Source organism: Branchiostoma belcheri, unplaced genomic scaffold (assembly GCF_001625305.1).
Source record: "Branchiostoma belcheri isolate BF01 breed outbred unplaced genomic scaffold, Haploidv18h27 scaffold1, whole genome shotgun sequence".
Lineage (NCBI taxonomy): Eukaryota > Metazoa > Chordata > Leptocardii > Amphioxiformes > Branchiostomatidae > Branchiostoma > Branchiostoma belcheri.
The window spans coordinates 7,602,633-7,627,058 of NW_017802379.1; the positions used below are offsets into that span (position 1 = coordinate 7,602,633).

The window sequence follows — 24,426 nt, forward strand, 5'->3', positions numbered from 1 at the left end:
ATGGTTGAGGGAAGTTCGGCTAGTCTTCTGGGGGAGTTCTTACTCAAACAATTTCATATATGTTGTGACAGGAGTCTAAATCCCTCCTGCTATTAAATTGCAACATGATGTAACCCAACACTAGTTACCATGACTAGTGTTCTGGGGGCCAAATTTATGAATGCGTGACAATGGCTTAACAGATTATATCTGTAAAGGATAGGAAAAGTCTTTAAAATAACACCTCACCAGTGTTAATATTCTGGCTCGTGGTTCTGTAAGCTGCTAACTCCTGATTGGTGTGGACCCAGGAGTAGTTATGTAACGGCGAATCGATGAGCCGTTAACTTCAATTTTATGGACTGCAATTTGAACAAACGCGTTTTTTACTATACGAGCTGGTGTCAATTACCTTGTAAATAAGAAGAATATAGCCTAATACATAATATAAATTTCGATTACATAATTCATTTTTGTACCTAGACATCATGTTATGAATGAATAAAATATTTGACAACAGGTGTTTTGTTGTTGTTGTTGTTTATATTGATATGTCTTGTCTGTTTTGAAAGTCTTGGTTAATTGTTGCGATGTTTGCTTAATGCATATGGTTGGTACATTTGCAACACATTCTTTTGATAATTTTGCGGAAAGCGTCTCTGAAATCTTTGTTGAACAGAGTGTAGATGAGCGGATTGAGCGCGCTGTTACAGTACCCTAACCACACGAAGAACCGAAACAGCAGTGGGGACAGTCTACAGGTAGTACAGACAGTTAGAACCAGGTACGAGACAAAGAACGGAAGCCAACACATGACAAACGCACCCATGACAATCCCGATCACCATGGTCAGTCGTCTCTCTTTCGACAGGCGGATTCTCTGTCGGAGTTTCTCGTGTCGTTTCCTGCCTTCGTCGCGTTTTCTGCGCTTGCAGGCCCGCTGCAGCGCCATGGAGTTCCCGTTGGCGTCCCGGGGCACGGGGGTAGGGCTGGGGCGTAACCCCGGGGTGGGGGTGGTGTTCCCTCCCTGATTGTCGTTACTAGCTTCGACTATGACCTGATCGTCCGGAGTTACCGGCTTTTCTCCAGGGGTAGGCGGAGAGACCGGGGGAGACAGCGGGGTTGAGTACGTGACCATCTCCTTGCCTTCCCCGTTCACCATGACCGTTTTAGGCTTGTCCTCGGTCGCGATGCCGTCCGCCCGCGACATGTTTTTGAAAAATCGCCCCATGATCTTGAACTTGGCGATCCCTACCGGTGACATGGAGGGCTTGTCGGTGTTGATAGGATAGGCGGCCGTCTGCATGGACGGGTGCCGCCTGACACGGGTCAGAGCCACGCTGAAGACCTTAATGTTCATGCCGAATACGATCGTCAGAGGGATGTAGAAAGATCCAATGGTGGAGTATAACACGTACCCTGGACTGTCGCTGTACTCACACTTCGGGTACAGGTCGGCGCTCTGTGGGACCTGAGCCTGCCAGCCGAACAGTCCGAACAGCGGCGGGAGGGAGATGACAGCGGACAGGACCCAGGCGGCGGCGATCATACAGCCGGCACGTTTGGAGTTGGTGTTCTTGAAGTACTGCACGGCCTGTGTGACGGACCAGTACCGGTCCACGCTGATCATGCACAGGTTCAGGATAGAGGCGGTGCAGGCGAAGACATCCAGGGCCAGGAACACCTCGCACATCACCCGTCCGAAGTACCAGTACCCCATGAGTTCGTTTACAAGAGCCGGTGGCATGATGACCAGCCCTACGGCCAGGTCGCTGATGGCCAGAGAAGCGATAAACCAGTTCTGGACCCGCTGGACTGACCGCTCCATGAACACAGCCATGCAGACCAGTACATTCCCCACGATCGTCAACAGTATAATTATCACAATGGTTATAGATATAGCAGTTACCTCTCCAGTTGTGTACTGTAAGTTATACTCTGAAGTCCCATTCGTGCCTTCCGACTGGTCTTCTGGTGCAAAAATACCCATCGCAGCAAAAATCCGTACCTCACTGCTCCGTAACTCAAAGCAGAATACACTTGGTCAACGTGCTCGCACAAGGTCCAAATCCACGGTTAACTGTTGCATCCTTCTATAAGTCATTACTGATGACAACTGGCCTGCTCTTACTTGAAAACCGGTCTGAGTATCTGTAAGCTCCGTACAGACAGAATGGCTAATTTCGTCAGCAGCACGGACCGTTCCTATTGCCAGATTGCCACGCCACCACCTGTCAATCATAGCTCCTAACGGACACGCCCCGGGCATGCGCCCTGGAGCATGGTACAGGCGTGCTTAAAGTAATTCACTGGGAGTCACGTCATTAGGCCACAGCAAGTAAATTTTATGGATGACATCATCCGCAGACTACAAATCTAATGCGAGCGGGAAAAAAAAACAAGACGGGCCGAAAAAACAAGGTTCCTACATTTTAAACTTTTGACTCAATCATTGTACAAATGGTTTTAATTCAGTGAGAACATCACATATACACAGCCAGCATCACATATCTCTGCTTCAAAGTAAGAAACAAAACATCAAATCAGAGCCTTTTCTTGTCTCCTCTCTTCATAGTTATCTGCCATCCACCTTCCGGCATGGCAACAGACATATATATATGCATCTTTGCCCATTTTCAGCATGTTGACCACTGTCTGAAGGCAACGAAATTTCTTTTTTTTTCTGACCAAAATCAGGCGAAAATTAATACCCGCGCTGATGTCATCCATAAAAATTACTTGCTGTGGCCTTAGTGTCAAATAGCTGTCAGCTGCTTCTATCACTCCTTAGAGTGTAGTGACCTAGGTCAGTGATAAAGAACACCGCTAGTCTAATCTTTTTAATCTCACATCGGATACGGGCAGAGAGAAATCTTTGACGAAGCTGCAAAAACTCCATGTTATTCAGTGTGCGTCGCTATTAGCATATTCTGAACATTTTGCTAGTCAAGCTGAGAGTGCAATGTTCCTTTTCAGTTACTTTCAGTTACTTTCGACATGTCTCAATAAATAGACTTTTAATTTCTTGTCTATCTTTTTTTAATATTAACGTGAATCAGCCCTATCCCATAGCATACTGATAAATATGAGGCAAAAATGCGATGTCAATATTAGAAAACGGTTGCTTTTTTTTCGTAGGCTGGTTCTAGATATTTATGGGCGGTATTCAAAACCTGAGAGATGCCTAACCAAGCTTGTTTTTTTTTGTCTATTTCAAACGATTCAAGTAGAAATGATGAAAATGTGGAGTAAATGTCAATATGGGACAGATTTCCTCGTTTCAGAATATTTTTTTATTTTGCCGCTAAAATTGCACTGGATGCCTTTGATGGCACCGTATTTGTGACTCCAACATGACAAGTTCAAAACATGATGTAATGGCGCATTTCTTCAAAGGCAGGAGGCACATCGTCCACCATCAAGACTTCATTTCACCGGCAACATCCCATTCCGACCTGCAACACCTCAACTCACTTAACCAAAGCGTACTAAGGCCATGTTGATTTGATTATATGGATGACATCCCCTGGGAACCCCAAAGCTGATGCGCGCGTGCGAATAAAAAAACTTTTGCAAAAAAAAGAGTTGCTTTCATTATGAAATCTACATGGTCATGAAGGTTGAACAAATGACACAGAGTATGGTATAGCGAATAATCTACTCTTCAAATTCATTTCTATACATTTTCGTATTTCTCATTCTACGACATTTGGATTTTTTGTGACTTGCGGCATATATTTGCTCATTTTGCAACTGTTTTGCACGATTTACAGTATGGCCGAAAACTTTTCTTTTGGAAACGGCCGAAAATTCATATGCTAGCGTGGATGTCATCCATATAATCAAATCAACATGGCCTAATTCATAACGTAGCGGCCATTATCAACCTACGGGTGTCCCCTGGTAGAAATGGCCACTTACAGGCACCCGGGTGTGTGGTTACGCCGAGATTAACAGGAGTTTTCACCGCCTATTATACACGACACACCGGGCTCATCAATTCTCCATCTCTCTATCTTGTCTTGTCAGTTAGCCAGTTCCAAGAACCGTTTTAAAAGTCAATGTGCCGGGTAATTTTATTGCGTTTATCTTGTCACGTAGAAATTATTTATAAACGTTTCAATACGTCATTTGCTGACAATCGCTAGCTTTTCATGTTTCCATCAGCCCAAGGGTTATTTTACCGTGACGTCTGCGTACTGCATTAACTTTGTTGGACAAAGAGGGACATCCTTGGCACATGATCGTGAATGTGCTACGTTGACGCAAGGAGGTTTAAAATCAAACTCCTTGGTTGACGCAATGGGTGTTTTGATCTTTGATGGTCCCTTTGTGTGAAAAAGACTTTCCACATGTTTGTTACCACACGCAAACCGAAACGTGACAACTTAAGTACCCTGGATTCACAAATTTAACCTTGGGTTTTGACACAGAAGACACGTGAGCATACAGATGCCTAAATATGCATAAAACATGCGTTGGTTAAACATATAAGCTATCTATGCAGCAGTGTATCTCTGAAACACGTACAGTCATTCACTTAAGCTTGTGATTGTAAAGAATATTGCAGATTTTTTTTTTCAAAATTATCATCAACACTTAACCTATACACTGTAGAAAGCTCTAGGTGAGATAACATTTTGTGTTGGATCTAAAGTTTTAAGTTTTAACTCTAAACATGTAACTACCAACACAGATGAGCTTCCATGATATCATCACTTATAATTTACACAATATCATGCACTGTCTCTTTCTAATAAAGTTTACCAAGAATGCCTACTATACTTGTTCTTCTACCTCTAGTTATTATAGTAGGCGGTAAAATTCTCCCAACGACATTGACATTGCTTATCTTCTTCCCGTATTTCTTTTCATTATGCAAACAGGGACTTTAAGATACTCTCTTATTTTTATGAAGTACGCAACTCACGACCCTCACCTAATAACTATAGCTTGTACCGTTCATCAGTATATTGAATGTAGGAGGTGGATTTTCCCCGCTAAGACCTTGGCAGTGTTTCTTCTCTTCCCATATATCTTTCCATGATGTAGAATGCGAAGTTCAAGTAATATTCTGCGGGCGATGAAAGTTGAAGATAGAAGACTCCACGCCTACAGTAATCGTAGGAATCACAGCGTATGAGGCGATTCAGGAGTGATTTTCGAGGCTGATGGCATATTTATGGCCTGTTGTAATAATCAGGAGTCGTAAATGAAGTCAACTTGGTCGATATATCATTGCGATAGAATTAGTATGTAGTATTACAGGGAGATTCCTCAGTCAGATTCCTTATTGATGGCAAGCAAAATGAAGCTGGTGAAATAATAATAATAATAATGTTAATAATAATGTTAATAATGTTAATAATAATGTTAATAATAATGTTAATAATAATAATAATAATAATGTTAATAATAATAATAATAATGTTAATAATAATAATAATAATGTTAATAATAATAATAATAATGTTAATAATAATAATAATAATGTTAATAATAATAATGTTAATAATAATAATAATAATAATAATAATAATAATAATAATAATAATAATAATAATAATAATAATAATAATAATAATAATAATAATAATAATAATAATAATAATAATAATAATAATAATAATAATAATAATAACAGGATTTGTATTGAAACGATTATATAGTGTGGGTAAGGTCCTAAAACTACACCCTAACCCCCTCCCCACGTTAAATCATGCATCGACATACCTGGCGAAAAGTATTGAAAATTACATTTTGAAGTACATGATTTGAAGTGGCAATGTCAAATTGGTTTATTCTGCGATATAAGAAGAAAATGAAAAAGAGCATTTCATAACCGACGTGCGTGCTAAGCTTGCGAAAATAGTTAGGACGTGAAATAACAAGTATCCACGGAACTAAATAATGGATTGACTTTTAAATTACAACAGCTCGCCGCGTTGGGATAGCAGACGTTATGCGGAATATACATATGACAACCTTGTTCCAAGGACATGGCTCGATAAGCGATGTAAAGCTCTCGGGGACACGAAACAGCTTTGCGTGTGCACGCTTGGCGTTAACGCTTACACAGAGGTTAAATCTCTATTTAACCATCTTGGTTCAAACGGTATGGATTCATATCAACTGTGGAGACAATAGAGTACTGATCTTAACACTTATGTAATTTTATGGATGACAATGAGAATTAGATTTCTGCGGCTTTTCGTCCTGCCCTTGCACATTTATTTCTTTTGTATTATTTTGTATAATTTTTCATTATGTATGTATGTGTTAAATGAAAATAAATAAATAAATAAATAACATCAGGGCACGCATTGATTTTTGCCTGGTTTAAAAAACAGAGAATCACCTCCTCCGAGGCTCTGGCCTGGGTGCCATCTCCCATATTCCATGGTAGCTAGCAACAGTAGGGAGCCGGCGGTAACTACGGAGGACGGATTTGTACTATCACAAATTCACAATACCAGATTTGTATTCCTGTGGTTTAGCAGCATTTTCTTGCCTGGAATTTTTTATCAGCCTGCAAGCACTATTTTGGGGGTCTTCAGAGGATGCCATCCATAAAATTCAGTCGTAATTCTTAAAAAACGTTGAATAGAGCTTCGTGTTTATTTGGATTCACCACTGGTACAAGATAACGCAAGTGGGGGGGGGGCACCTTTGCAAGTTGCCCTCCCTGACGGACACTACAATAAAATACAATATCAATACAATATCATACAATACACTTAAATGAATGAAGAATGGCTCAAACATACATTATATACAGTGTAATACATACATTAAACATCAATAACTAATGATAAAAACTATACGTGATACTAATGTTACTTGGAGTATTGTTATAGATCAGAACCTTGCCTCTGTCTCCTCTCCATATCTATCTGCTATTGACATCCATGTTCCAGCATGGTAACAGACATCTTTGCCCATTTTCGGCATGTCAGATAGCAAAAAAAAAATGTTTTTATTTACAAAATCAGGCGAAAATCAATGCGCGCGATGATATCATACACACAAATTTACTTGCTGAGGCCCAAGGCCGAAGACCTAGGGAGGCACCGATACCCACACATCTGTGATACCAGCGGCGTCCTGATGTGAACCCAGTTCAATTGACATCGAGTTCTCAATAATTCTGCCTCTGCCAAATGAAAAGGCCAAATGGTACATCTGTCTGCTCAAGAACCGTGCCTTTGGGAATTCAAACGAGAACGTTTCAAGCTGGGTGACAGTGATGTGTGTCGCCTATAGAAGCTTTTAGTTGCATTTGATGATTAGGCTCGCAGAGTGTACTTTAAGTTATGAGGCTTAACGTCCAGTGTACAGCTTTCGGTAAGTGTGTTCTCCATCTTGTATTAGACTATTGCCGCCAAACGTATTTACGCTGTGCTTGAGTACAAATCCTTAAGGCCGTGGTGCGTGCGGGTGAAAAATCCCCATGTGATACCATAGACAGATCACATTGACAGAACACTTTGAGCAGATGGCATCGATTGAGAAACCGACTCGATAAAACTCGGGACTGCATGGTCGTTACGATGAAGTTCTCAGGGTTTGTTTTTATGCTACTCATTAACCCTCGTACTACAAGCTCCATCTGTTCTTGCATTTACAGCTGTTTTAAGAAGCGAGAAGAAGCAGAACCTGTACATATGTAGTTTGTACTACAGATATATTTTAGTCTACAATCGCTATTTGCCGTGACCTGTACTTAGTTCGCAATTGAGCAAAAATGTACAATAAAGGTCTTTCATTCGATTTAACGGTTTCTCCACTCCAGAGACAAACGAGCATGTAAAACTTAATCTTTCTCAAATACTTCTCATTGGAAGTGATGGTGCCTTGGTTCGATATTAACGATAGCATACGAGGTACTGTACATACAGGAATCACGCACATGTGAAACGTTTAGTAAAATGAGTTTCTTTTGAGTTCCTTTTATGAATTACATCCACTTTTATGGATTATCATATTTTCAAAATTTCAAAACAAAGAAGACGGAAATGTAAAAAAATTAGAATTTCTTTACATTTCCGTCTTCTTCGTTTGATTTTGGCACTCTACGACATTGGTATGGTTTTAAAATCTTTTTTCTTTTCAACTTACAGTATATATTTGCTCATTTTGCAACTGTTTTGTACGATTTACAGTATGGTTGAAAACGTTTTTTTTTTTGGAAACGGCTAAAAATTCATGCATGCGCGGATGTCATCCATGCTTGCGCGGTAATCAAATCAACATGGCCTTATGACAAAACACGTCGTGGACGATCATGCTGTTTCATGTTCTCACAGTTGTCCTCAACACGACCTCCTTCCGAACAAGCCAGACGTAATCAAACCTGAAGGCCATCGGAACCGATTAGCTTAGAAGAAGAAAGCAAACAAAGCCAGCTGTGTGTCCCAATCGATGGCCAACAGGGTTATCGGACGTGCAGTCGACAATGAGAAAGTGGAGACGACATTGGAAATGGGATTACGTAAAAGCCTATAACATCGGGTGATAGAACTGGGGTTGCGTAACGCATTATTCACCCCCCCCCCCCAAGAACTACAGATACTGTAATTGACTTTATGTTCACGGTAGCAAAATTTCGCGGTCTGAGAAAATGGACATGTTCACGGGACTATAAATTCACGGTGGAGACAGGTGCAGGAAAAAAAGTTATTTGTTAACTGTAATAATAAGTTAACTGTAGAGAAGTGACAGTGAAAACAGTACTGTGAAAACATCAGGAATTACAGTAACATATTCAGTCTTATCTGAATCACATGAGTTTCGAAAAGAAATTGTATATAAACATTTTTGAAGATAATTGCACCCTCCTTTGACCACTGCATTTAAGGCGAAGTTTTCCGGATTTTGGTTTTTATATTATGGTCTCTCTGACAACAAACGTGCAGATAAAACGTGATCTGTTTTCAACTCCTTCTCATAGGAGGTGATGATGCGATTCTAACGACAACGAACTTTCTTGGTCAGAACACGTTTTGACACTGCTAGGAAAGCAGATATTCTTCCTCCATACACCGTACCGTCCACGCCTAAATCTTCTTTTCTAGAACTACATCACTGTGGAACAAGCTCCCTTGTTAATGCTTCTTTCCCAAACGGGTACAACCTTAAACTTGTCAAGTCTAAGGTGAACAAATATCTGTCCCTTAATGTAACCCAAAACACGAGTGGTTCGTATGAGCCTTGTTTTGAGGTGAAGATTGAAGTAAAAACCATACGAGCTGAATTAAATGAACACATGAATAGACCATAGACATGAATAAATGAAATGAATAGACGAATAACTCTTCAGACACCTTTCCAGACACCTCTTGAAATACCTCTTCAGAGAAGCCAAGGACAATATTCCTCATCTGACAGGTCGATTCTTCAGTCGGGTCATTCAAGGACAGACGGCCCAACTCACTCGCAATGTAATAACATTTATGTCCTGTTTGTCGGATTCATTGGTCCGCTACAAAGTACTGATGGGCAGGCAAAAGGGAAGCTTCGGCTTTTTATATCATATTTTATTTCAAGAATGTATTTCAGTCGATATCTATCAATGAATTATTTGTACTACTAAACGTTATCACCAATTTTCAGGACGTTACCTCAAAAGTGGTCGGTTATTGGAATAACCGACCCCCTTTTGGACCGTACCATATGCAGGGGACAGGACAATAACAGTTGTGTTCGATACGCTCACTTGGTGGTTTATTCGGTGGTTATCGCACCGGATCGTACCAGGGATTTTCTCACCATACACACCTCGGCGGGGCATTAACCCCTTTATTGTAAGTTCTTAATAGCATGAATTCGTGGATTGATGCTTACCACAACCATGGAAATAATTACTTCTGGTGATGAATTCTACTGCTTTGCAGCGTCTTATTAGTCCATAAGTCCACTGCCGTGGAATTGATCACATTCAGCAAACAGATTCCGCGGACGAGGGGTAAGTTATTACAGAGTCCGTGTTGTTGAATTAATTATGTTGGTGAGGAATTTCACGGCTTCGAGTTGGAATCCAAAACTAGTTACTACATTTAGTAACATAATCCCCTGCTGCCGGTTGAGTGATTACCGGTTTAATACAGTTCATCATTGCAAAGGTAAGTCAACGAACGGTAGGACACCCAAACTCTACTGCTGGAGAAGAGGTGACACACGAACTATACTACTGGAGGATAGGTTTTTACAAAGTTAAGTTCACGAATTGCTGCATTCAAATGTTATAAGTATTTCCCACGAACTATCGTAGAGTGGAACTCGTTGCCACAAAGCACAGTTGGGGCATTATCAAGAGAGTTAAAATCATCTCTCATTACGTTTTGACAAACACACAAGACGAACAGTTAAAACACCTAATATGAACTCACGGGACGCAAGGTAAATAGGCGTGGTAACTCCGGATCCTGCAATTAAATGTACAAATATTGAGTGTAACAAGACGTTCGGTGTGATATAGCTAACTGCCGCCGTGCTGCGTGCCTGCGAATTCGAAGCTGGCGTGTTACACCGAAGGGCGGTTTATACTGGCTATACTGATACAGATGCAGCCTAGATGTATCTCTGTTGGAAGAGTAAGTGCGAATGTTGATCATGGATTTATTACTCTATAGCAGGTTTTTAGATCAATTGACACAATTGACCGCACTCACCAGGGTTCTATGGTTGAAATCATGTTAGGTACAATGAAATATTATAAGAATAGATGATGGATTACTGGAGAATGAGACATGACTACTCGGGTGAAGGGGCACGGTTCAGAGCTGAAAGTGTCTAGAAAAACATTAATCCTGTCAACCTGACGACCAATAGCTGATCCGGAGCGCTACAGACATTGTCGGAGAGACAGGAGTATTGATTTTGAGATCTATTATCCTGTTGTTAGTAGCAGATCTTGGCTTGCTTAAGAAATGATTTATTGATTCACAACCCTCCCCTCGCCGCTACTAGCCAAAATTAAGTATATTCTCCCAGCCGGATTTGCCCCTTCCCCATACATTTTGTACGTGATATGTTTTCATATACGCAGTGCAATCGCTAACAACTGCTATATGTACTACTATCCACTGCAATCAGTAGTATTAGAATATATAGAATAGGGCTTCATATTTGTCGACATCTCATCTTTAAAAACAGGTGCCCTGGGCTTCCAGGCTATGGCTTTGATATGGTTTTGATTACTGGTCATCATGATTATATTAAACCATAAATCATTCATTCATCATATTCATAATATTTATTTTATTTGTTCATTAACTCATTCATTCCCAAAGCTTTAAGACAAATTACAAACATATTGGGGACTGATGCATACGAATTACTCCTTTTTGGAGTACCATTTTCAGCACTTTGTAGTACACAAAGACTTTCTTGGCCTACGTGTTCACTCATTGTGTTCTTCCTAACAAACAACCACGGCCAACTAGATATCAGGTATCTGGGCTCAATGCTAACTCGCAGACTGAGCGGCCAATACATTTAATCTGCTTTTAATTAGATGTTGCTAAATGAAGATGTATTCACAGTATGGCTTGCATAGATCTGCATCTAAATGATAATAGAATTGAAAGCTATCAATCGACCCCTTTCTGGCAAACGTAGCCAGATAAATTATTCGAACAATCCATATAGACAGAAAACATTCAATAACGAGGTACGTTATCAAAGGATTTATAGAGAGACTAATAAACTAGAACTACAAATAGAGAAAAACTGTGCTAAGTCTTCATTTTAAAGGGTTTCCTTGGCTCACTTCCCAGAGACTGAGAGGATTTGTACTTGGCACAGTATTAGTTTTTCCCTACAGCTTCATCACAAAGGGTCATACACCTCTTTCATTGCTTCATGAAGTAGTGGAGACCTCACTGACCAAGTACTGGAAGCTGGTGAGTGGTGACAGTCTGCATTCATCTGTCTTCACTATATGTCACTTCACCATATAGGCTAGCAGCAGTAGTTGATACACTGAACATTAGGACCCTTGAATAGTTTCATCAGGTTGGTATGACACTGATTAAAGAGACTCTTTTTACGCAACCAAGTTTTTTTATTCAGCCGACGTGCTGCAATTGTAATGCAATGTGAACCAGTCAGAATTGCCCTGAGGAAGGTGACAGACGGTCACCGAAACGTCGGCAGAATAAAAGACTTGGTTGTGTAAAAAGAGTCTCTTTATTCACTGAACATTAGGAATTCTGATATGAAAATAAGGACTAGCCCTCTTGCATCATATAAAGACTTGCTCTCTTTCATCCAATACAATTTCAGGGCATCAAAAGGGGATTTTCAAACAGAACTTTCTGGTCATTCTTGTAAAGATGGAAATAAATTGAACTTTTGACTTTGTTATTAACCTTTCTCTGGGTGTACAGTACTACGTTTTCTGAACAATGTTTGCAAACTGCAATAACTTATTATCGAACAAACCCCAGACATCTACGCAGACCAGATTTAATGAGAAAACACAGACTCGGGCCTGAGACAGACTTAGATCTTGTCAAAACCTTCATATGTTCTTCCCGTATGGCCACCCTTGAATGCTAAACACTTAAAACATCCAATGCAATTTTAGGGTGGCAAAGAGAAAGATATTCTGGATGAGGAAATCTGTCTGATATTGGCATTTATTGCCATTTTTCTTGGCCCATTTTCGTTATCATTTCATACTTTCAAATAGCCCAAAAATAGGCTACGAGAGGCATCTCTTGATTCAACTTATTAAATGATGGCATTTTCTTCACAGAGGAATCGTCAAAACCATTTCATATTGCACAAATACATCACGTATGTTTCACGTAAGCCACGTACAGCAGTTACCGATTTCGTTTTGTGTTATTGAACTGTAATCATTGTTGTTCAGAAAACATAGTACTTTACAGACCAGAGAAAGGTAAATAATAAAGTTCAATATCTTTGCATAATGATATCGTGTGGTATATACGTCGTCAAAACATTTCAGATTGCACAAATACATCACGTAAGACACGTACAGCAGTTACCAATTTCGCTTTCTATTATAGAATTGTATTCATTGTTGTTCAGAAAACATAGTACTGTAGAGATCAGGGAAAGGTCAATAATAAAGTTCAATATGTCTGCATAATGATAGTTTTTTAAAGAGATATCGTCAGCAACATTCAGTTTGCACAAATACATCACGTATGTTTCACGTAAGACACGTACAGCTGTTACCAATTTCGTTTTCTATTATAGAATTATAATCATTGTTGTTCAGAAAACATAGTACTGTACACTCACAGAAAGGCTAATAACAAAGTTCAATATATTTGTATAATGATAGCGTTTTCTTGACAGAGGCATCTTCAAAAACATTTCATATTGCACAAATACATCACGTATGTTTCACATCAGGCACGTACAGCAGTTACCAATTTAGCTTTCTACTATAGAATTGCAATAATTGTTGTTCAGAAAACGTAGTACTGTACAGATCAGAGAAAGGTCAATAAAAAGTTCAATATGCTTGCCTAATGATAGCGTTTTTTTGACAGAGGAATCTTCAAAAACACTTCAGATTGCACAAATACATCACGTATGTTTCACGTAAGACACGTACAGCAGTTACCAATTTCGCTTTCTATTATAGAATTGTAATCATTGATGTTCAGAAAACATATATACTGTACACTCATAGAAAGGCTATTAACAGAGTTCAATATATGTGTATAATGATAGCGTTTTCTTGACAGAGGAATCGTAAAAAAAATTGAAATTGCACAAATACATCACGTCAGACACGTACAGCAGTTACCAATTTCGCTTTCTATTATAGAATTGTAATAATTGTTGTTCAGAAAACATAGTACTGTACAGATCAGAGAAAGGTCAATAATAAAGTTCAATATGTCTGCATAATAGCTTTTTTAAAGAGATATCGTCACCAACATTCAGTTTGCCAAAATACATCACGTATGTTTCACGTACAGCAGTTACCAATTTCGTTTTCTATTATAGAATTATAATCATTGTTGTTCAGAAAACATAGTACTGTACACTCACAGAAAGGCTAATAACAAAGTTCAATATATTTGTATAATGATAGCGTTTTCTTGACAGAGGCATCTTCAAAAACATTTCATATTGCACAAATACATCACGTATGTTTCACATCAGGCACGTACAGCAGTTACCAATTTAGCTTTCTACTATAGAATTGCAATAATTGTTGTTCAGAAAACTGTACAGATCAGAGAAAGGTCAATAAAAAGTTCAATATGCTTGCCTAATGATAGCGTTTTTTTGACAGAGGAATCTTCAAAAACACTTCAGATTGCACAAATACATCACGTATGTTTCACGTAAGACACGTACAGCAGTTACCAATTTCGCTTTCTATCATAGAATTGTAATCATTGTTGTTGAGAAAACATAGTACTGCACACTCACAGAAAGGCTAATAACAAAGCTCAATATATTTGTATAATGATAGCGTTTTCTTGACAGAGGAAAAAAATTGAAATTGCACAAATACATCACGTACGCCACGTACATGTACAGCAGTTACCAATTTCGTTTTCTATTATAGAAATCACCCGGAGGTGGCTGCCTGGAGTCGTGATTCGGCGAGGCTGGTGTGGGGTGAAAGACTTTGTTGGCGCCATATGGTGTCAGAAATGAAGGGCCTGGAGTAAGGGCCAATTAGCACCTCAGGAAAAGCAATTGCCATCGCCTCTTATGTTGCCTACACGCAATAAAGAAACCATTTCAGACGGTAGCAACAGTAACACCTGTGGTGCGCCTGGAATTACGAAATGACGTTCAGAAACCACGTTTGACGGCACGTTTTTCTTGCTTAATGTATTATTGGGAGTTGAAACCTGTCAAAACTTTTCGAGCTTAAAAACCCGACAAGAAAATTTAACAGTTCGCTAATCAATACAACACGGAGTTGTATTTGATAACATTTTTCTCCATAATGTATTAAAGGCAACCAATACAATTTTAGGGTGGCAAAACTGGAAATATTCTGAATAAGGCAATCTGTATAGTGACAAATAATCCCCCCACATTACAAATTTGGAATTTCATATTTTGGACATTTAAAACTGTAGCATCAGCTGAATTTGCTGCCTAGTGCTCCACATGTATTGCAGTTGCAATTTGAATAAAGAAAGAAAAGAAACAAAAGGATGTATACTTCGCACCGTCCGTAACTTTGTTGTCAAATCCTAAGACCTTTTTTTAAATTCTTTTTCTTGTAAAGGTACCGACAGACGCGTATTTATGTATATATGCATGTAATGTAATGTTATGTGTTTATTTTATATTGTAAATATCAATGTCACTCAGACAACATTATATGTATGTCTGCAAAGTTGATATGATAATAAAGACTTGAATTGAAAACTTGTCAAGCACAGGAGACGAATTTCATCCATTGCAAACACTCCTGAAGCATACCAATGCCACAACCAATAAGTTGTCTTCCGCATGTGATGTATGTGTGTTCCACCACAAAGGGCGATGTATCCGGTTTACTAATGATGTCTTTCCAAGAATCCAGACAATAATGCCCGTGGATTTGTTATCTATAGATCTTTTCATTCTGTGCAAATGCCAGCAGCAGCCATGAAGACAATATCGAGGAAGCGTCTGGTTATGAAGGGTTCTTCTATTAGTACGAACTATTTTTGTCTCTTAATTTCCTGTTCAGACGCAGAAAAACATCCATCCAGCTGGGTGGGTGGAAGGTTGGTTCTTTGATGTTGAAGTGTTTTTCAGTGAACCCCTGCTTGAGATATCTTGTATGATGGAACGAGTTGGACGTTTCCATCCAAGTGTGTTGTGATCTACAATTCATCATGCAACTACGGGACATATGCTGTACAAGACTGCAGGGAATTGTAGTGAATGTAGGACTGCATCAATCAACCTGCATGACTTTGTAAACAACTCGCTTTGAAGCAAAATTGGTTCAAACGGAGCGACGACTGGTGTGACGAAGGGAAGATAAAGTCAATGTTTTAAACTTGATATATCAATGTCGCCACCAACACAGGGGAAAATACAATACTCCTTTTTATCTGCGCGAAGTGAGGAAAGTCGTGCAAGGTGCCTTTCCCAAGAGCACAAGATCGGTGGCATGTCAGGACTCGAACCCGGGACCCCTTGGTTCCGAGTTGAGCACTCTGCTGTTACGCCACACGACCCCACAGATCCTTATTTCGAACATTACAAAGAACAGATATAACGTATATTATTAAACAAAAAGGTAATATTTTCAAAGCAAGTATAAATTTCACTTCACATGGTCGAGTTTTACAAACTACTACACTGTTTATTCTTACTAAAACAATTATACAGCGTCTCCAACTCTGTCCTGCAACTGGCAACATAAAGCAATCTAACACCACAGGGTGTCTCCTACAGCACCAGTTGCCATGGTGACATATGTTCAGGTCAAGTTTCTGGTCATTCTTTTAATGTAGTAAGTTGAATCAATTCTATCCCATAGCATACTGATATCTGTGATTCAAAATCAAAATGCGATGTCACTGACGGAAAACGGTTGCTTTTGTATCTTAGGCTCTTTCTCGCTATTAATGGGTGGTACCCAAAAACAGACGCCTCATGTTTTGGGCTATGTATCACATGGTAATAAAATGTGCTAAGAAAAGGCAATATCAGACGGATTTCCTCATGTGGAATATTTTTTTGCCGTCTAGAAAGTGTATTGGGTGCCTTCATATGCACTATATGCAACAAATTACTCCTGAAGTACTGTTCACGCCTTGCTACGTAGTTTCACTTTCAGCGTCTCAACTCAGCAAACTCTCGTCTGCCAACAAACCACTTTTACCGCCGAGCGAATTGGAGCGGCGCGAATTGCAGCTCATTTCGATGTGACCCTCTTTATGAAACTAATACTCCAGTTTATACAGGAAATGAGCGATGTGGAACGTCTCGACAGGCTTCATTTCCGGCTGATCCAAGCTGTGAACACATGTCTGTAGACGGAAGGGCCACGTGTAGGTGCGTGACCAGATGTAAACTCGGAAAGTTTGTTTTTTTATATTCCAACATTTCATGACTAGACACGGTGACAGTACACTCAACTTATATCAACTTATTTTATGCCACCACCAACGCAGAGGACGAATACAGGATAAAACAATTATACTAATTTTCACTTCTTGAGTTAAATGAAGAAAGTCGTGTAAAGTGCCTTTCCAAAGGGGACAAGATCGGTGGCATGTCAGGACTCGAACACGACCCCACAACACTGAAACTCTGAACGTTTAGGACGTCAGACAGTTCTTTTGCTTTCATTTAATCAAGAGACAAGAATTCGGAGATCTCAGACCTCCATGAAATATTCAGATCGTGTGTGATGGTGATTGGGTCCTCTTCTCATTCACCCTGGTGTCTACAAGTCTTTCTTTATCGTGCAAGGGAAACAACATCTGCTGTCAGCAGTCAAGGAGGTCATGTAACAAAAACATCGGTGAAAACAGCGTGCGCTGCCAGATGTTTCACTTTTCACTTTTTCTCTCTGGAATAGACTGACTTATTTTACATTACGACGATACAAAAGGGAAAATTTTGGCCATGTCTTTACGAAGTAAGTTGAATAAAGTGTTTCCAATTGAAATGTTAAAATTTTTGGTGCAGAAATGTTACATAATGTCACTTTAAGAATGCATCTTTGTTCATTTCTGCTCTGAGAAATGTACACTCTAAGCTGGATTAATGATTGGGATACCCAGTCCTTGAAAACGACTGTGGAGGACAAATCGTTGATGATTTTATCCCAGTTGTCACAAGTGACATTTGAACAAATGTGGTACAAATTCATATCTATCAATAAAGCAGGTGTTTGAAATTGTCCCCACAGGTGTTGAAAGGTGTTGCAGAGAGCGACTGAAGGACAGAACTGGGTGTGTGGTCTCCGTAATAAGTCTGTGGTCTCCGAAATAGGTGTGCGGTCTCCGGAGTAGGTGTGTGGTCTCCGGAGTAGGTGTGTGGTCTCCGGAGTAGGTGTGTGGTCTCCGGAGTAGGTGTGCGGTCTCCGGAGTAGGTGTGTGGTCTCCGGAGTAGGTGTGTGGTCTCCGGAGTAGGTGTGTGGTCTCCGGAGTAGGTGTGTGGTCTCCGAAGTAGGTGTGTGGTCTCCGGAGTAGGTGTGTGGTCTCCGAAGAAGGATATGCAAAAAAAGTGTCTCAAACAGTCACAGTTTGCTGATGATGGCCAACTGAAGGACTTTTAGTCTCCATTTGTTTTTGCCATGTTACGCAATAAAAACGTTCACGTTATTAACGTAACGACGTACCCAATGTGATGTGTTCTACTACATGATGGATGAGGTCTGTGCGATGTGGAAACCACCCGACTATACAGCATACGTACGATGAATTGTGGAAGCGTGCTTTGCATGGCTAACTGAGCCTGTTTTGTAACTTGTTTTGACAGCCAAGGAAGACGTATGAGCAAGGCTATGCTAAAAATAATTGTACTGACGTGGGTTGTTGGATAACAAATATCAAAATGTATTGAGTTTACGATAGCATTGCACGGTCTATAGCCAAGACAAAGGAATAGAACTCAGTGCCTCGAGTGGTTGCTGATAGTTAGCATATTCATCAATGTTAGGTAATCTTCTTGTTACAAGACGCTAATACTTTAAGAAGTTTTAAATTAATTCAAAGTCAATTTGTATCTCATCTAAAATGTTCATGATATATTGGGTTGTGGTATAGAGAATTACAAATAAAGGTTGATGAATACTCTTGTGCGATTAAACTTTCCTTGTAATGTCTTACCAGTTTTCAGTTGGAGCATCTGGGGGTACGTTTTGAAGCTAATGCTTGTTCCAGTCAGTCAGTCAGTCAGTCAGTCAGTAGGTGAGTCAGTCAGTCAGTAGGTGAGTCAGTCATTTAGTCAGTAGGTCAGTCAGTAGGTCAGTCAGTCAGTAGGTGAGTCAGTCATTTAGTCAGTAGGTCAGTCAGTAGGTCAGTCAGTCAGTAGGTCAGTCAGTCATTTAGTCAGCAGGTCAGTCAGTCAGTAGGTGAGTCAGTCATTTAGTCAGTAGGTCAGTCAGTCAGTCAGTAGGTAAGTCAGTCAGTCAGTAGGTCAGTCAGCCATTCAGTCAGTCAGTCCCGTAGCTAGTAGCAGTAGGGTCAGTCAGACAGTCTACAAAATTCCTCAGCTAATCTGGTCAGCTGGGCTCTCTCCCTGTGAACAATAAAATGAATGAATGAAGACCTTTTTTGTACATTTTTGGCCCACTGGGTTAAGTCACATGTTAACAAAGTATATAAATATCAATATAAACGTCTAGCTAGAATACACACGTACGAACTTCCTCTCGCTTCTTGGTAATCGCCTAAATGCAGTTGGCTGTATGATTAGTTATAGTTGGTTTATCAGAGACTATAAGGAATATAAATTTCTCTCTACTATTCAAATACTTCAAATGAGAAAATTTACTTAATACATAATCGAAAAGAATGCTTCTTTCGCTATCATACAAATAACTATGCACAGTAAAATGTACCCCGTCTTCTACTTTACCTAGACTACGAAATTGGCAGATTCTTTGCTCTAGAGGAGTGCGGTTATGTATCTGTTGGAGCATTTTGGCTAAAACATAAAATTAAAAAAGTGACTCCCTACCTACCGACCCTAATTTTTTCAGGACTGTAATTATAGCAAACACAACATTAATTTTCCTAAGCCCACAAGATCTAATGGTCTGTAATAGAGACTTCCTGTTGAGTCATGAGTCATGGCGAAGTGGTCCTGACATTTTGACCTAATGCTGAGGTCACATTTTCAAACCGGGGCCCGGCCGGGCAGTCTTATGGAATGAAAAATATTGCATAAAAGACAAAAAGCAAAAAAAAATAAAGTTTAAAAAATTGATACTGGAACTATTTGCGTATATTCCTGATAAAAACGGTTAATTTTTCGTTAATCGAAACAGCCCGGCCGGGCCCCGGTTGGGAAAAGTGACCTCAGAATAATGGGGCTATGGGACAACATTGTGCGTTGATGATGAAGGTTAGACATCCAGGTAATGAGATACAGAAGAAAATCGTTACTCACGCAACTAGATAGATTTTGAAAACTGTCAGAAGTTTCGAGTACCATTTACTATTTTCGCCCTTTTAAACTATGGTGTACTTAGCCTTACCGAGACATGAGACAGGGTACTTAGAAATGGCTGAGTGCGCACAGTCACTACTCGAGCCCCTCCGGCGAGAGATGGTTGATGGAATCTTGACCTCCTAGTCGCTTGATTGGAATACAGATATCGCACTACGTATACGTACAGATATTGTACACTAAGGCAAGTTCAAGTCTTAAAGCTACTTCATGTTACGTTAGGAAGGTATAAAAAAGTCAATTTTCTTTACAAAGTAAGTTGAATCAACGCTATCGTTTACAAATAAGTGTCATTTAGGAAGTGTGGGTACTACAGTATGTGCACCTTACGGGTGAATTTCAAGCTGGAAACACAGCTGTCAGTCATGTTTGTTTACATTCTGATAGTTTGTGGTGGTACCAAAATATATGTGAGCCTGTGGGTTGTTTTAGCGCCAACCAAAAATGCCATAAATGTGAGATAATTACACAAATATGTTAAAAATGGAAATAAATTGCAGTCAACAAATATTAGTAGGGGCATTATAACCAAGCCTCAACAGAGACGGGGGGAGCCACAGACTTTCTGCAACCTATGATCCACTGCTCACGGAGTCACGTGTGTTATCCGTGTGACGTCACGGAAGCGGTGGATTGCTCATTCCTTGACAAAAGACTGGAGATGTACAGTCGAAAATTTGTCCAATATTTTCGGTCGGCAATTACAGTTCAAACTTCTTTCATAATGTCAACAAATATTCGTTGAACTAAAATATTTCAACTTTTGGTACAAAATTTTAAATAATGACCCTTTTAAAAACTATCCCTACTAACACCAGAGCGAGTTTTGACTCTCAACAAGCAAACGGAGCATGAACCATTGCCATCTACAGGCCTCAGTGGTACGTCTAAAAGCTAAGTTATAAAAGCCGAAATCCTTCAGTATGTACTGGTTCCCATGAGCGGTTTTCCTAGTTGATTTGACAGATATCTCTTCGCGTTGCTGCTTTAGATTCTGCATCACTTAGAGGGGAAATAAAGTTCCCAACAGCACAGCCGTAGACATCCCAATGTTGTGACAGGCAGAGAAATCTTCAGCTAAACAGATCCTCCAGGAATCGTCCAAATGACCGATGAGTCCCAGTGGTATTAGGAACAAACTAGTTACGACTTAAGTTGGTGATTCAGATAAAGGTAGATAAGACACATAAACCCTCACAGTCACCAGGCTGGCTGGAGCTGGAAATCCTAATCGGTCCCCAAAGAAAACTTTGTTTAGGCCACGGCAAGTAATTTTGATGGATGACATCAGCGCGCGCATTGACTTTGTCCTGATTTTGGAGAGAGAAAAAAACAAGAAATTTTGTTGCCCTCCGACGGTGGTCAACAATTCGAAAAGGGGCCATATGTCATAACGGTCTATCAGGTATGTCTCAAAATGCCCCAAATGCTTTTTTTTTCAGTTACATGAAGCACAATTGCTCGTCTTTGATGGCAAGTGTTGACAGTCTGAGGAGTTTCATTGCACATAATTGTCAAGCAGTGTAGTAGATGCCCATGATGCTACGACAAGCTCTTTTTTTTACCATTTTTCTGGTTAATGTATACACATTTAGAAGGACAGGTAATGCTGTAATAAAAGACCTAGGCCTGTTGGTTATGATATCATGTTTTTACCTCAATTGTCGTTACAAAGTTTATGATCTCAAAATTTGAAAATAAAGGAATCTTGTTTTTTTTCGCCCCATCACATTAGATTTGGAGTCTGTGGTGGATGTCATCCATAAAATTTACTTGCTGTGGCCTTATTTTATGACATGAAGATTTGCGTTCGCAGATTGCAGTTTCCTCATGTGTTGTATCTACTTTATGTATTTCTAGTAAGGAAAAATATTGGGATGTCTGTGTAACCGTGCGGGTTGTTGAGACCATTGCTTTTTGAGGATTACAGAACAACCTGCAAGATGGATATCATTTTGTGCGCTGTGTATGTCTCGCTGGAAGTCGTAATCAACACACATGTAAGGCGGCATCAATTTAATTTGTTGGTTCTCAGATTTCGAGCCATGAAGTCAACAAAAAAGGCTAGGTTAAGATTTAAACTATCAATTTTGAACTTTTAATCAAACCACTGCGTTGGAAAAACTGTAACAAGTAGGAAGAAAAGGACTTTCCTCAACTGTTGGGGGGCAAAATATGAGAATTTTTTGGTTGATTCAGAACCAGAATTTTTTCTTTGACAGTCAGAAAAAAAATGAAGAGGCGAATCCGAGAACCAACAAATTAAATTGGTGTGGCCTAACAAGACATCGGAAAACTCCATGGAATATCTAGATCTTGAGTAATGGTGGTTGTGTCCTCTTATTCCTTTATGGTGCCAGGGACACAGCACCAGCTGTCAGCTGTCAAGGAGGTCATGTAAACAAAACACCTGTGAAAACAGCAAGCGCTACCAGATGTAGAAGTCATTGATAACTTTCTCACGGACAGACCTAACCCAACTATATCCATAACAACTTGACCTAAGGGGCATGTGAAAACACACACAGAGGCACATAATACTTCTCAAGTATTGACTGACGACTTGGGGATTTCAATCAGATGTGATTTTCCCGGTTATGATGTATAATCAAGAACAGCGTTCACTTGGCTTTCAGTCAAGTTGTCTCGCGGTAATTTGTAGTCTCTGGGATCTACGCCGCAGCTAAGTAAACTATATCTTTCACTAGGGTTAAGCCAGGGCACCATATCTCATAATTTGTAGGTATGCATATAAAAGCTACCTGTATACGATATGTTATGTTAACACTGCACAATGAATACAGTGGACAATGAAACACATTTTATTATGTTTACTGAAGGAAAACATATATAATTGTTTTTGCTCAGTTTCTTTTTCTTTTTTCGTTCCGAACAAATAATGTCAATAATGACCAGGACCAGACGTCTGTCACCATGGTAACTGGTGTTGGGTTACACAATGTTGCAAGTGCCATGCAGAACTGAGTTCAAGAGGACATGTTTGAGTAAGAATAAACAAAGCAGTAGTTTGTTGGGCTGGACCATCTAAAGGTAAACATGATGCATTTGCTTTGCGAATGTTACCTTTCTAATTAGTCAGTGTATGTGTACCACTTTGAGATTGACAGAAACAGATTACTATTTCAAATGCAGTCACCATAATTTTCCCATTCTTTACCATTTTGCTCTACCTGGTAGTTAAATCTGATGGTGCTTGGTCAATGATGCCATCATGCGACAATTTGGAGTTTTGCAGCAACCAAATATGTATTATAAGTATTCCCCGCAACAGGCGTCTGTATCTTCTATGGGTATATGTAACGTGTGCTAAGGTGAAGGCGACATGGTTGAAAATGTACGTACATTCACATTATGTTATAAATCAAAACTGAACATCTTCGTGGCTTTCCAATAAACACTTAAATTTCCATTCTTAGGCCACACTGACTTTATTGTATGCATGACGTCCTAAAACTAATGCGAGAGGGTGTCAAATAAAAATCCAGTCAACAAATGCTGCTATTACCGGAATATAAAGCTGGTAATGCAAATTGAACCACAGAACACGGTTATCAAAGAAACAAGAAGTCTTTATTTACTATAAACGGTGGATGCAATATCACTGAATGCTGTATGTCATGTACTCGTACAAGCGCAAGCATATCATAACTTTTTTGAGGAGCAAAGACAAAAACGTATTAGAAAATAAAATTTCAGTCGCAAAGATATCATAGTTATGAAACAAGAAAGAGCACAAGCTAGCTAGGATTCAATCCAGGGTCAAAAAGCCTACTCCTAAAACCCTAATCTATTTGTATGTGCTATTACTAGTATTACACTTCAAGTTTGCCGTTCTTCGATATGGCAACAACCGTTTACGAGACGGAAATAAGCGTCGGCACCACACTGAGCTCGACTGAGCCATGGAGGGAGTGATTCATAATACCACACTCTGTCAAGTTCCACACACTCTTTTCAGACAGAAGCACCTGTACACATATTCAAGATCCTGCGCACCAGAACAACCACCATTAGCACATACTACACTTCAGTGAAACGCCCACGCAAAAAAATTAGCGAGGGCGCAACTTAACTGCCTTCCACTTATCTTTCTACTTACGCGTCCAGACAATATTGCAACCCTTGTCCAGGTAATATAGAGGGCAATGAATTATTCAAAACTAGGCCAGAACATAAAGTACGGTGGTCATCTCTTTAACGTATTCGCGTACATTTGAACAAGTGTTTGGTTCATTATATAGGTTTACTACGTACCCTATCCTATCTTGGTTTGTGGGACTATTGTGC

The 24,426-nt window shown here is 39.7% G+C and overlaps 1 protein-coding gene across 1 annotated transcript; it reads right to left on the bottom strand.

Moving 5' to 3' along the window:
- Positions 1-545: 545 nt before the first annotated feature.
- On the bottom strand, positions 546-1,969 carry LOC109462888 (probable G-protein coupled receptor No18). Its single transcript, XM_019759524.1, has one exon. The coding sequence runs from the start codon at positions 1,967-1,969 to the stop codon at positions 578-580; it is 1,392 nt and encodes a 463-aa protein (XP_019615083.1). The 3' UTR covers positions 546-577.
- Positions 1,970-24,426: the final 22,457 nt, after the last annotated feature.

What these genes read in the sequence shown, in the direction of transcription:
- LOC109462888 (XM_019759524.1), bottom strand. Translation starts at nt 1,969, where the DNA reads ATGGGTATTTTTGCACCAGAAGACCAGTCGGAAGGCACGAATGGGACT.